This window comes from Lithobates pipiens, unplaced genomic scaffold, assembly GCF_037356315.1.
Source record: "Lithobates pipiens isolate NorthernLeopardFrog02 unplaced genomic scaffold, aLitPip1_a1.2 Scaffold_19, whole genome shotgun sequence".
Classification (NCBI taxonomy): Eukaryota; Metazoa; Chordata; class Amphibia; order Anura; family Ranidae; genus Lithobates; species Lithobates pipiens.
The window spans coordinates 199,920,162-199,933,855 of record NW_027507764.1 but is presented as its reverse complement, the minus strand read 5'-3'; the positions used below and the strand labels follow the sequence as shown (position 1 = coordinate 199,933,855).

Genomic DNA, 13,694 nt, shown 5'->3' with positions numbered 1-13,694 from the left:
AGTAAATTTGACAGCTGACAATATGTACACCAGAGTAATATAAGGGGCAATGTGTGTAAAGGATAAGCACAGAGGGCATGACCACCAGAGGTGTGCGGATGGGAATTCTGGTGGACAGTATGTGCAGATAAGGACTAATCAACAAAACTCTCCCATCTCAGAAAAATGTAAGATAACTTTGCCTGCTGCCAACCTGAGATAATAGAGTGGATTAAAAAAAAAAAGGCAAATAAGATGTTCACTATGCAGGGGAATTTGCACTTTCCAAAGGGATTTTCTCTTAGTAAACGTGGTTAAAAAATCAATTTGTAAAGAATACCCAATCACATGCAGGGTAAATAAACTGTATTTTTGCTTGAACATGAGTAGATGATTAAAGTCAACAGAGTTTCAATTCATTAACTAAGCTAAGGGTAAATTCTGTTGCAAATTGCGAGTTATTTGTGATTTATCTTCCTTTAAATCCACCCCAATATGTTAACGTTTTGTTTTTTTAGAATAAAATGTTAGTCTAATAGTAACTCTTTAGATAAATACACCACTCTTCAGACATATTCAGACTCATAAATTAGCATGCCCAGTCACATAATAAAGTTGTAAATGTCCACAGCGACTGACCTTCCTTCCCTGAGCAAAGAGCTCCAGAAATATAGCGGTATAACCAGAGCCACAACAATGCTGCGGAGTGTCTGCAAAGTAAGTGTATGAGGGAGATGGGTGGGGTCAAAGTAAAAAACACACTGTGCATTTGAAAGTGTTTCTGTGTTGTAAATTTTGGCTAAAGGAAGTTGTAGATGGTAGCTTAAGAGCCCCTCTTTTGAGCTGTAATCATACCTGGAGAAGGTCACTACTACTACTACTGCTTATACAGAACACTAAACCCTACAACCAGCAGTCCCACTGTGTGCACAGGCATGTGCATTTTTTTTTCTAAGCATAATGCAAAGCATCTCAACAGAATTATATCTTTTGGGGAACTGTTGCACTGCACTTTACAAAACAATAAAGTGAAGACAGATGCAGTTGGGACTCAAACAACCTTTCAAATGGTGGTCTACATCAAGTCTAAGAAAAATTACATTGGAATTGATGGTTTTGTTTTTGCATGACTGGTCGGCTAAAAAAGAGTTCTAAAATCAATGTGTTTTCCACTTAATCTCTAGGCTTCTTACTTTTGTTTGCTGCCTTTTTATTCTTAATTTATATAAATGTTAAACAATAAATATGTTGGTTCAGCTTTAGGTACTTGCCTGTTGGTGTACTGTATGATGCCACAGCACTTCCTTCAAGGTCTGCTGGTAGACATTTACCCTTCAGGAAGACTGAAATGCTTGCTGTTTTAGGTATGCCTTGGTCTGTAGTAAAAAAAGATTATTGGAAGAGAAATATGTGCAACTATGCCCACAAAAGGTTGGCAAACTAAATATAACTGCAAAATCACACAAGCATAAAATCACAAGAGTAGTTAAGCCCCATACACACTATCAGATTTTCTGCTGATTTTTGTCTTCAGATTTACCAAAGCCATGAAGTGTAAGGGACTGCCTGATTGCATACAAATTGAAACTCCTAAGGTTTGACCTCATATTATATGGTCTTGGTAAATCTGAAGGAGAAAAATCAGCAGAAAATCTAATAGTGTGTATGGGGATTAAGACAGCACAAAACATGATAGCACAAATGAGAGATATTACAAATGAGTGACATTACTCAAGTATGACTACAGAACAATGGCATCCATAAGACCGACAGACAACACACAAGAATAGTATTACACAAAACAGCCAAAGAAATCACAAAAAGTGACATTGCACTAGTGTGCCTCATTGGTTTCTATATCATCTCTTTCTGTCTCTGGTGCTTCATGGAAAACGGTGTTTCTCTTTTATTTTCCACTCCTCCCCACAATCTTTATCAAAATTTTCACGCAAGAACATTGCAGTAGGCAGACTTTCTGTCTAATGACATCAAGCCTCCCACAAGACCTAATGACTGTCATAGGCAGGCTCTCTTCACTACAAGAGGTGTCAATTAGAGCTGCTGCATCATTAGTGGTACACTCAACTTGCACAGAGCCAACTTCATCTGGCTGGGAAAGGGTTAACTGTAAAGCATGTCCCCGGGGCCACCAATAGGGGGGTACAGCCAGCCCTTCTGTCCTGGGCCTCACCTCACCTTCTGCAGTGGTGGCCGGTAGTATTTTTTTTGGGGGGGGGGGCAGTGCACAGTCAAGCCACCCCCCCTCCCCTTGGGTCACCGCAACATTTACCCAGGGCTTGCCTCCAGGCGATCAAAGGGTGGCCTGCTAGCTTCCCCTGTGTCTCCTCTCCTTGTGTCTCCTCCGTCCTCCTCCTGGCAGCCAGCATAGCTTCTCCTTTAGGCCAATCAGGAAACGGGTCTCAGACCCGCTTCCTGATTGGCTGGGAGGAGAATTAGTTTGACCACAGCGAATTTTAATTCGCTAGTGTCACACAACTGGGAGGGCTCGGAGTGCAGTGCATGCCTGTTGGAGCCTCTGGCTCTAATCATGTGCCTAAACCCCCTCCCCCTTGTAATCCATGCGTCCGGCACCCTGCATGTAGATTAGGGGCCAGAAGCATGGATAGGGGGGGCAGCATCTGTGTGCCCCTTATGGATGGGCCGCCACTGACCTTTTGTCATCTAAACAATGACATTCAATACCTGTTCACACTATGGTGTTGCAGCAATACATGTTACGTGTGCGCTGTAGTGGGCTGGTTCATTGAGAATAACACCCTAGTGGATCATGCAATGAATGTGCATTGCACTGCCAAATAATAGTGTGTGCCATATTTTTTGCCAGCACAATGAACTTCCATTGCACAGCGTGTTAGATTGCCATTCAGAATGACACTGTATCGCAGCAACAAGTGCATGTAACATAGGGAGGGAAGGTCCTGTCAGCTAGGCTGTTATGTATTTAAACCTGTTGTAATGTCAATCAAAATCCCCCCCACTGCTTGGACATAGTGTAGCAGTCTGTCTATCTGCCCTGTAAAGAGATAATGAACCCTTCATTTTCTAAACACTTTCAGCATTTCTGATTTAATCATTCACTAAGTATGCAGCTTATTTATATTTCTTCTAATTCTTGCCTGTTTCTTTTTAAGCTTATGCTCCAGGTTTCCTGTTCCAGGGTAGCTCCTTCCTGCTGCAGTGGCACCTTTGTATTCAGAGGTTAAGCTGGCTATTGTTGGATCAAAATTTGATTGGTTCAGAATGGACTGGCCGAATTTTGATCCATCTATGGCCGTTCCCATTCTCGACTCCTCTCAAACAGGACTGTTGGAAAGTTTTGAGCGATAAGAACACGCAGCCAACTGGCTGATCAGTGTACAGGCATACCCCACTTTTAAGTACACAATGGAGTTTATTTACTAAAGCTTGAAAGTGCAAAATCAGGCTCACTTCTGCATAGAAACCAATGAGCTTCCAGGTTTTATTACCAAAGCTTAATTGAACAAGCTGGGGTTAGAAGCTCATTGGTTTCTATACAGTAGTGAGCCTGATTTTGCACATTCCAGCTTTAGTAAATAAACCCCATTGTGTACTTAAAAGTGGGGTATGCCTGGAGTCTGACAGCAGAGGGGTCCCACTGTCAGAATTCAATAGCACAGTGGGGAGGATTCCTTCATTAAACTCAATTGTGGGGATGGGGAAATCCGATAATTTTTTTAAATTTGTTTGATCAGTTAGCTGATCAGAAAACAAATTATCCATCTATGGTCAGCTTTAGAGCTGTATCTCCCTACATTATGTGCATCATTAGAGACACACAGCCCCACCACACTGGATGGCAAAACACTCCCTAAAGCCCCGTACACACGAGCGGACTTTTCAACATCCAAAGTCCGACGGACTGATTCCGTCAGACTATTCGATCGTGTGTGGGCTGCAACGGACTTTTGACTCGCCAAAGTCTGAAGGACTTTAGAATATGGAACATGCTTCAAATTTTTCCGAAGGAACTCCGCCTGACCCGGTCCCTTCGAAAAATTCGCTCGTGTGTATGCTATTCCGACGGACTAAAACCGACGCTAGGGCAGCTATTGGCTACTGGCTATGAACTTCCTTATTCGAATCCAGTCGTACGTCATCACGTTCGAATCCGTCGGAGTTTAGTGTGATTGTGTGTGGCCAAGTCCGCTCAGCCGAAAAGTCCGTCAGAACTCTGTCAGAACTCCGACAGAACTCCGGCAGAACTCCTTCGGAAGTCTGTCGGACATAAGTCCTCTCGTGTGTACGGGGCTTTACTCTTCCCTCCACCAAGCTATCAGTCTGACTGAAGACTGCACCATCCACTGTTAACTCTTTGCTGTGAAAACTGGAAATTCAGCACTGACAGTAGGAACCTGCAGCACATGTAAATGAGCTTTGTCTACAAATGCCACTATTCACAATCAAATGCAATTTAACATACTGTATGCTTCTGAACACAAAATGCTGCAGAGGCTGCATTTGACCTGCTTTCTCTGCTATGAACAAGCAGGTCAAAGCAGACAAAGCAAAGTAGGCCAAGGGAAGGAGCAAGTAAGAGAAAGGGGAAGGGGGAGGTAATGGCCCAGTTGTAGTGCTTTATGAATCGTGTAATCATTTAGAAAAAGTGAATACCGCATTATAAGCTACACCTTGAAATGGAATATGAAACAAGTTTGTTTACTCACCAATAGAATTGAATATGAACTGGTCCTGAGTAGTTGCTAGAAATGCTGGGACTGTAATGGAGAGTACTGTCTTCTGCACCTGCCGTTTTGTTCGTATGCAAAACTATTCAGGGATCAAGAACCCAAAAGTACTACATTTTAGTTACTTGTTTAGAAAACATATTCAGAAATGTTAAAACAATGCAATTATCGATTAACTAGAAATAAAAACATAAAACATTTTCAAAGTTTTTTTTTTTTTTTTTTTTTTTTTTTCCAAGAAAAGTTTTATTGTAAAGGGTTTCAAAGTTTTTTATCTATCTTTATTAAATCTTTTTTTTTTTTTTTTTTTTTTATATCTGTACTTCAGAAAAACTATGGAACATATTAAAAAAACTTGAGAAATAAAGTTCTCAAAAAAATGAAGAATTTGTTAACATTACCTTCTTAGACTTAATTTTCTAGATTAAATCTATTTAGACACTAGAAGAGATAAACATTTTCTCCACTGTTTATGAAAAAGTCCATAAGCCTACAGTTGGGGGGCTACTTAAAAGGTATTTCTTGAAGCCCATATTTATTTTCATATGATTACTGAAGACAATTTGGCTTAATTTTATTTGTGTGTTTGAATACACGGGCATTTGTCTGCACACATGTTGGAAAGTGTCTTCATTTCCTGTCCAAGAAATAGGACAAGGACAAAAAAGTTAGGGTAAATCTCTCCAGTTGGCACCCAGACCGCAATTAAAACCCAATAAATATTATAATCCTTTCTCTAAAGTTTTCATTTACACTTAAACAATAAAGAAATGATTGGTTATTTTTTCGTTGTTGGAGTGATACAGTTTGACTGTCTTCACTGAACTGTGTTGCAGTAGATGTTTAAAATATAGAACACATTTTTAAAAGAGACACTAAACAATATCCAATAAGCCCCCTGCTCACACACCCCCACAACCACACCCCAGAGTTGTGGGGAAGAGGCCCTTGTCCCCATCAACATGGGGAAAAGGTGCTAAGCCCCCCCCCCCACAGCACCCCCCAAGTTGAGGGCATGTAGCCTGGTATGGTTCGGGGGAAGGGGGGAGGGCACGCTCATCCCTCCCCTTTGCTGGCATGCAGGCTGTATGCTCGGATAATCGTCTGGTATGTATTTGGGGGATTTCTTTAAAAATTTTCTTAAAAGCAAAACTCATTGCAGGGCAAAGTTGGATCAACAGTTGCATGACTTTAATATCGTACCAGTGTGAATCGGTCTTAGTCCCTTATACAGCTTGAGCAAGAGAAATGCCGCGTACACACGATCAAACAATCGGGTGGAAAAGTTCGGCAAACTCAAGTCCGCCGGACAATCCCCCAGTGTGTAGCCTCCGGCATACTTTTTTGACCCGAAAGTACGGCGGACTTAGAAAGTAGTTTTGCACTCCAATCTTCCCGCCAGACTTGCATTTCAGCGGACAATCCGGCCGTGTGTATGCCAGTCCCCCGTACTTTTGAAATTAATGGACTTTTCCCACCCGGAGAAAAGTCCGCTCATTTCGAGCGGGTCTCCAGGTAGGCGGGGCCCGCGAAGGAGACGTCGCTGGCCCCGCCACATGGTATGGACTTAAAGGGGAACCCCAACGCCGAAAAAAATCGGCTTGGGGGTTCCCCCCAGGTCCACATCAGACCCTTGTCCGAGCACGCTACCCGGCCGGCCAGGAAAGGGGGGGCGAGCAAGCGCCCCCCCTCCTGAGCCGTACCAGGCTGCGTGCCCTCAACATGGGGGGTGCCTTGGGGAAGGGGGGGCCGCGTGGCCCATCCCAAAGCACCTTGTCCCCATGTTGATGAGGACAAGGGCCTCCTCCCGACAACCCTGGCCATTGGTTGTCGGGGTCTGCGGGCGAGGGGCTTATCGGAATCCGGGAGCCCCCTTTAATAAGGGGGCCCCCGGATACCGGCCCCCCACCCTATGTGAATGAGTATGGGGTACAATGTACCCCTACCCATTCACCTGTGAAAAAAGTACAAAAAAAAAACAACACAGGGTAAAAATTGTTTATTGCACAGCTCCGGGGGTCTTCCGTCTTGGGGGGGGTCTTCTCGTCGGACTCCTCCGCTATCTTCTTCTAGCTCTTTTGCTAGCGGAGGAGCCAGGCTTTCTTCCTCGCCGCGGCCTCTTCTTCAGACTTCGGGGGTCTTGTCCCCCTCTTCGGTTCTTCTGCCGGGCCACCGCGCCTTCTTATAGCTCTTTTACAGGCGGTGGCCTGGTCTTCTGTTGCCGCTGTCGTCACCGTCTTCTGTTCTTCTGTTCTCTTCTTCTTTTCAGATCTTGACTCGTCGCTCCCTCCACTCACAATGGCTCCGGCGCGACGCGCAGCGACTTATATAGGGACATCACCGGATGATGTCCCCGCCTATTATGATGTCACAATCCCAGCATCCTCTGGGACTGTGACACCATAATGGGCGGGGACATCATCCGGTGATGTCCCTATACAAGTCGCTGCACGCCCGGTCCCCGTCATTGTGAGCGGAGCGAGCGACGAGGCAACATCTGAAGAGAAGAACAGAAGAACAGAAGGCGGCCGCGGCGAAAGAAGACCGGGCCACCGCCTGTAAAAGAGCTATAAGAAGGCGCGGTGGCCCGGCAGAAGAACCGAAGAGGGGGACAAGACCCCCGAAGTCGGAAGAAGAGGCTGCGGTGAGGAAGAAAGCCTGGCTCCTCCGCTAGGAAAAGAGCTAGAAGAAGATAGCGGAGGAGTCCGGCGAGAAGACCCCCGAAGACGGAGCTGTGCAATAAACTATTTTATCTTGTGTGTTGTGTTTTTTTTGTACTTTATTTTACAGGTGAATGGGTAGGGGTACATTGTACCCCATACTCATTCACATAGGGTGGGGGGCCGGTATCCGGGGGCCCCCTTATTAAAGGGGGCTCCCGGATTCCGATAAGCCCCCCGTCCGCAGACCCCGACAACCAACGCCCAGGGTTGTCGGGAAGAGGCCCTTGTCCTCATCAACATGGGGACAAGGTGCTTTGGGATGGGGGGCCGCACGGCCCCTCCTTCCCCAAGGCATCCCCCATGTTGAGGGTACGCGGCCTGGTACAGCTCGGAGGGGGGGGGCGCTCGCTCGCCCCCCCCTTTCCTGGCCAGCTGGGTAGCATGCTCGGACAAGGATCTGATGTGGACCTGGGGGAGACCCCCACGCCGATTATTTTCGTCGTTGGGGTTCCCCTTTAAGTCCATACCAGGTGGCGGGGCCAGCGACGTCTCCTTCGTGGGCCCCGCCTACCTGGAGACACGCTCGAAATGAGCGGACTTTCCTCTGTGTGTGTGGGCGAGTCCGTTCATTTCAAAAGTATGGCGGATAGTACGGCGGACTTAGTACGCCGTATTAGTAGGCTGAAAAAGTGCCGTGTGTGGGAAAGTAGCTTGTTCGGAAAGTCCGACAGACAGTCTGGCGGGAAGTCCGCCAGACTAAGTCCGTCGGATAGTCGGCTACGTGTGTACGCGGCAAAAGTGACTACCTTCCTACATACAGTGGGACCACAAGGTTTGGAGGGGGCTGAGAGCAATAAAGGTATCTTTGAGTTAAGGATGCATACTTGAACCGTACATACCGTAACTTTCTTTTTTAAAACAGAGTTTAGAGTCACTTTGAGTGCAATTTAGGAAAAAAATAAAAAACAATGGGGTTGATTTACTAAAAGCAGAGTGCAAAATATGGTACAGCTCTGCATATAAACCAATCAGCTTCCAGTTTTTTTGTCAAAGCTTAACTAACCAAGTTGAAGTTGAAAGCTGATTTGCTACCATGCACAGCTGCACCAGATTTTGCACTCTAAAGTTTTATTAAATCAACTCCAATGTCTAAAACAAAATGTAATCCTTCTATGAAATTACCTTTCCTTATTTTGTAAATTACAAGGCAATATATATTTACAGAGCACATTTAAGTTTTTCAGCATTTATCAGTGGTAAACTTTTGGCAGGACATTTTGGCTTACTAGTCCCAATGACAGTCTGTATAGAAGAAAAAGTAAGGGAACCATATTTTATTTCCCGAGAATGTGCAGACATTAGTCAAGGTGCACGGCGATGCGATTTAAGCAGAGTTTTAAATTGGTGATTACAGCTAGATTCCAGAATAAATCAAATCCTAGACCAGGATACACGTGAATTTAAGCTTTCTGTTAACTGGTTATCACTGTAATCTGTCTGCATATACAGCTCCTTCTTCACACACAACTATGTAGTGGAAAATAAATACTTTTTGTAATTCCTGATGTTACAAAATGCCTCCATTCATGAACAGTCACCTCATATACCCTTTTTCTTTACTGAACATTATACACTGCAGAATTTCAGATAAAAAATAAAAAAATATATATAATGTTCTAGACGTTTTGAGTAATTTGTATAGCCATGATTGCACATTTTAACTAAAAGTGCAAAAGTTGTGTTTTTGATAAAAAGTGTTTTATTTTTTATTTTTTATTCTTTATTTAAAGGTTCCTTCAAAAGCATACAGTTAACACAGTTGTCATCACACCGCCAGGGCTGAAATGCATAACATTGTTAACAGTGCCTTGAAAAAGTATTTATAATCCTTGAAATTTTCCACATTTTATCATGATACAACCAAAAACATAAATGTATTTTATTGGAATTTTATGTGATAGACCAACACAAAGTGGCACATAATTGTGAAGTGGAAGAAAAATGATAAATGATTTTCAATTTTTTTTTTTAAGTTTTCAAGGCACTGTATTGTTACACAAATATATAAGAAATTTGTTTAGGGAAAATGCCTATGCGACTGGATGGGGGGTACAAAGCATTGTTTTAATACAGAGCAAAAACATTTAATAAAAATGAAAAGGTTTACATACAAATTGTTAAAAAAATTCACAAAAAAAATTGTGAAGGGAAGAGGGAGATGAAGGCAATAACAAAAACTCATTTGGGTGAACTATGGTATAATAAAGGCAAAAGCTCCACTGTCATTTTGACAGCTGGTTTGAGGCACTCTGAGTATCAGGAGTGATATCAGTGTTCCTGATACACACAGCAAGGCCAACTTGCATACGGACAGGGGCACCTAGCTAATTATACCAGAAGAGCTGCTTTACCAATGTAATCCAAAGATCTGCATGGCTGTGTTCTCAGTCTGACAGCCCGTCCTAAACACTGCAAGAAATGGCTAGAGTGAGACAGTGGCACAAGAGGCTCTTGTCCCAATTGTGCCCCTTTCACTCACCCCCAAAATACCTAAGACAGGAGCCTCTGCTTCTCCTCCCTCGTCCTGCACAAAAGGATGCTCATGAAAAGTATACCTTTATGCATTTGCAGCACAAGCAAACATCAGACAACTGAAAAAAGGTTTAAATACATTTTTCCTACCTTTACTATTTGCTAGTTCATTTATATTGGGCATCTGGGTTTTGTTGCTCTTAATGCCTTAACAACTTATTACATACAATTGCGTACTCCATAAAAAAAATAAAAAATACCTGCCACTCCTCATACCTACAATGGTGACACGTTTTTTTTTTAATCTTGCACTTTTTTATTGTTTACCAATGTCATTGTTACCAGATATGGTTAAAAAAAAAAAGTTTTTTTTATTAATCATGTTGCTTTGCTCATTCCATAAATTGTGAAAAATCAGAAATTATTACAGCAATGGAGTAATAAAACATAAAAAATGTGTTGCATAATACCATTTAAAGAGCATAAGCAAATTCAAAAATATAATCCATACCTTAACTGTTACTGAAGGGACAGCTTCTGACTCCAAAGCAAAGTCAACAGCTTGCTGATGAAAAGAATCCATTCATAGTAAATTAGTATGAAGCAAAAAAACATTGTAAAAACTAATACAGCAATAAAAGGAATGTTCAAAGGGTGGACACTGACCTTTACTTGGCTCAAAATCTATTGGTCATATTTTAAAAGATAATAAATATTTTGAACTGATAGTATTTTTTTTTACATGCAAACATCCTGGAATAACAGTTTTCACTTGGAGTTGCTATAGCAATAATCCATGTTAAAACTGTAGTCAAAATTAAAAACTTTAAGTATTATATGTAGTCTGTGAATAACGCTAAATACTGCAGTCTTTGCTCTTCTGAGTCCCCAGTAACAATACAATTTTATTAAATGATGATTCTGCCAGTAATTTTTGTTTCTCTCAGTAGGCAATACTATCCTGCAGCGTGTCACAAGTGTTGAGATACACCATTTAACATCAACAGGGGTGCCTAAAATGACTAGCTTTTATTTTTCTGGATGAAGTTGTTGTAAACCCGCTCATATAGCCAGTAAAGTAAATAGCTTCAGGTGATACACAGATGAAACAAATCCTCCTGCAGAAGTTTTACTTTATCTGCAGTCTTCTCTTCCCTACATCCCTTCAAAAATGCATTGTGATAAAACCCTTCATCTGTCAGAAGCAGAGAGGAGGGGGCAGAGAGCTGCAGTTACAGTTTGTGAGAGTTGATTGGAGGAGGGACACACCCCCTCCATACACTGCACAGGAATGACAGAAGGATACAGCTGTGCCCTGAATAAACAGTAAGCAGTGTGTTGAGAAGGGAGTTCTCATGTGTCCGGAAAACTTCTCAAAAGTGACACATGCTGAAAACAGGAATGAAGCACCAGAGAGAAATGACACTTAGAGCTTTGGAGAGAAACAAGCAAACACTGCAGATGTATGTGCTTTGTCCAGATTTCATTACTGAGGTTTACAACCACTTCAAACTTCAAATGGTTACTTGCTTAACCGCTTGGCGCCCGCCCACTGTCAAATGACTGAGGGATGGTGTGGCTCTCATTCTGACTGGACATCATATGATGGCGCACCCGAACGGCGCTCCTGTGCTGTTGCTAGGACACGGCGTGACCCCGATCTTTGTAAAGAGCCATGGCCCTTTAACCATGTGATCAGCTGTCTCCAATCACAGCTGGTCACATGTAAACATGGAAATGCCAGTAATCGTCTCTCATCACCTCAAACTGACAGAGTGTGTGGCAAGGAGAGCCAATCAGTGGCATCTCCTCACAGGGAACATCCAGACATGTAATCAGGGCCCTGATTACAACACAGCGCCACCAGTGCCAGAAAACAATGGCCACCAGTGCCAGCAATAAATGCCCATTAGTGATGCCAGTCAGTGCTGGCTATCAGTGCCATCTATCAGTGCTCATCATTGCTGCCCATCAATGTCCATATTGCTGCCCATCAATGTTGTCTATCATTAATTTCCATCATTGCCGCCCATCAATAATGTCTCCTCATCAATGCCACCTAATCAGTGCCCATAAGTGGCGCCTCATCAGTGTTCATAAGTGCTACCTCATCAGTGCAGCCTATCAGTGCCCATCAGTGCACATCAGTGAAGGAGAAAAATTACTTATTTACAAAATTTACTGACAGAAAAACTTTTTTTCACATTTTTCAGTATTTTTATTTATTTTTTAAGTAAAAAAAAAAAAAACAGCAGTGATTAAATACCACCAAAAGAAAGCTCTATTTGTGTGAAGAAAATGATAAACATTTTGCATGGTTACGGTGTAGCATGACCACACAATTGTCATTCAAAGTGTGACAGTGCTGAAAGATGAAAATTAGCCTGGGCAGGAAGGGGGTGAAAGTGCCCTGTAGGCAAGTAGTTAAGGACCATTTAAAACTATATGTCCATCTAAAAGTATCCTCTCCACGGGGTGAAAATGCTGCTGCATCACTTCAATGTGGAACAAACAGTTTTGTCACTCTTTTACAGAAAAGGGAAAAAATAAAGTCTCTGCTGGCTAGATTGACAGGTAATACAATTTTGTTATAGTGGTGCTGTGTTACTGCTAATGACAGACTGCATTATATATGCCATTTTTATTATTATTTATATTTGTTCATAATTACACATTAAACAGGCACAAATGTCCTTGAGCAAAATCATCATATAGAAAGGGAGACAAATCGACTGGAAAACATTTAATGTACATGAAATGTGCTGGTATCAAGGGCAGTGGACATGCACGGTTATACAATAATTGTCAAAAACAGAAATCCTTGGGTTGTTGGACCAACTCCCAACCAATGTCCCACCAAGCTCCTTTTCATTATTACGAAGACTTTTAATGCATTAGTTAATGTGATGTGATTTCTTTGATAAAATGATGTTTTAATGCATTCATTTATCTTTATTTATTTTTTTTTTAAGTAAAAGTTTAACATAAATTAACTTAAAGTATAACTATAGGTAAAACTTTTTTTTTTCATTTTGGATAGTGCAAGGGAGGGTTACAACCCCTGTCAGATTTTTTATTTTTTACCATCTGTGTCCCATTTAGGAGATTTCCCTTCACTTTCTGTCCCATAGCCAAACGAGAAATCAGATGAAATCCTTGCAAATGAACCACTTCAGCCCATGAAGGTTTTACCCCTTGAACCTGCCATACCCAAATAAAACTGATGTCCTTTTTTTCCCATAGAGCATTCTTTTGGTGGTATTTGTCACATTGTGGCTATCTCATCTATGTGAAACTGATGGTTTTATGCCTAATCAGCTAGTACTGCTTGAAGTGCCATACTTGTGAGTTTTTATCATTTATTTTATGTGAAAAATTATTATATATGGAGAACACTAGATTCTGACATATTTTTCCTCATATATTCGTCATTGGTGGGAGGCATCAAGGCTCATAGAGCCAGCTAAAGAAAGTGAGATAGAAGATCAAAACGCCAACAAAACGCCAGATTAATCTTTCATCTCTAGAGGGGAAGCGCTGATTTTGACCTGCTGATGAAACAGGGGTCAAAATATGAGGTTAAGGCGAGCACTAGCACTTGTGGATTTTTCTGCACTTCTTGGTTGATCACTTTTGTGGATTTGTCATATCAAGTCACATCTTGAATGCGTTTATGGACTTTATTATTGTATTTAGAAATGTGGCAATTAGGTTTTGACCATATATATTTTTTTCTTATTAGTACTGGATCACATAATCATATTTTTGCTGATATAAATTTTTTAAGTATGCC

At 42.0% G+C, this 13,694-nt stretch overlaps 1 protein-coding gene across 4 annotated transcripts in view; it reads right to left on the bottom strand.

Annotated features, from left to right (window-relative positions):
- Positions 1 to 13,694, bottom strand: part of BBS9 (Bardet-Biedl syndrome 9) — a 572,212-nt gene that overhangs the window by 310,723 nt on the left and 247,795 nt on the right. For all 4 annotated transcript variants that reach the window (XM_077491619.1, XM_077491622.1, XM_077491621.1 and 1 more), the window contains exons 13-15: positions 10,413 to 10,466; positions 4,686 to 4,788; positions 1,251 to 1,355 (exon numbers count right to left, since the gene is read on the bottom strand). In XM_077491619.1, the coding sequence (XP_077347745.1) occupies positions 1,251 to 1,355; positions 4,686 to 4,788; positions 10,413 to 10,466 (262 nt within the window). The remainder of the gene's footprint in view (positions 1 to 1,250; positions 1,356 to 4,685; positions 4,789 to 10,412; positions 10,467 to 13,694) is intronic.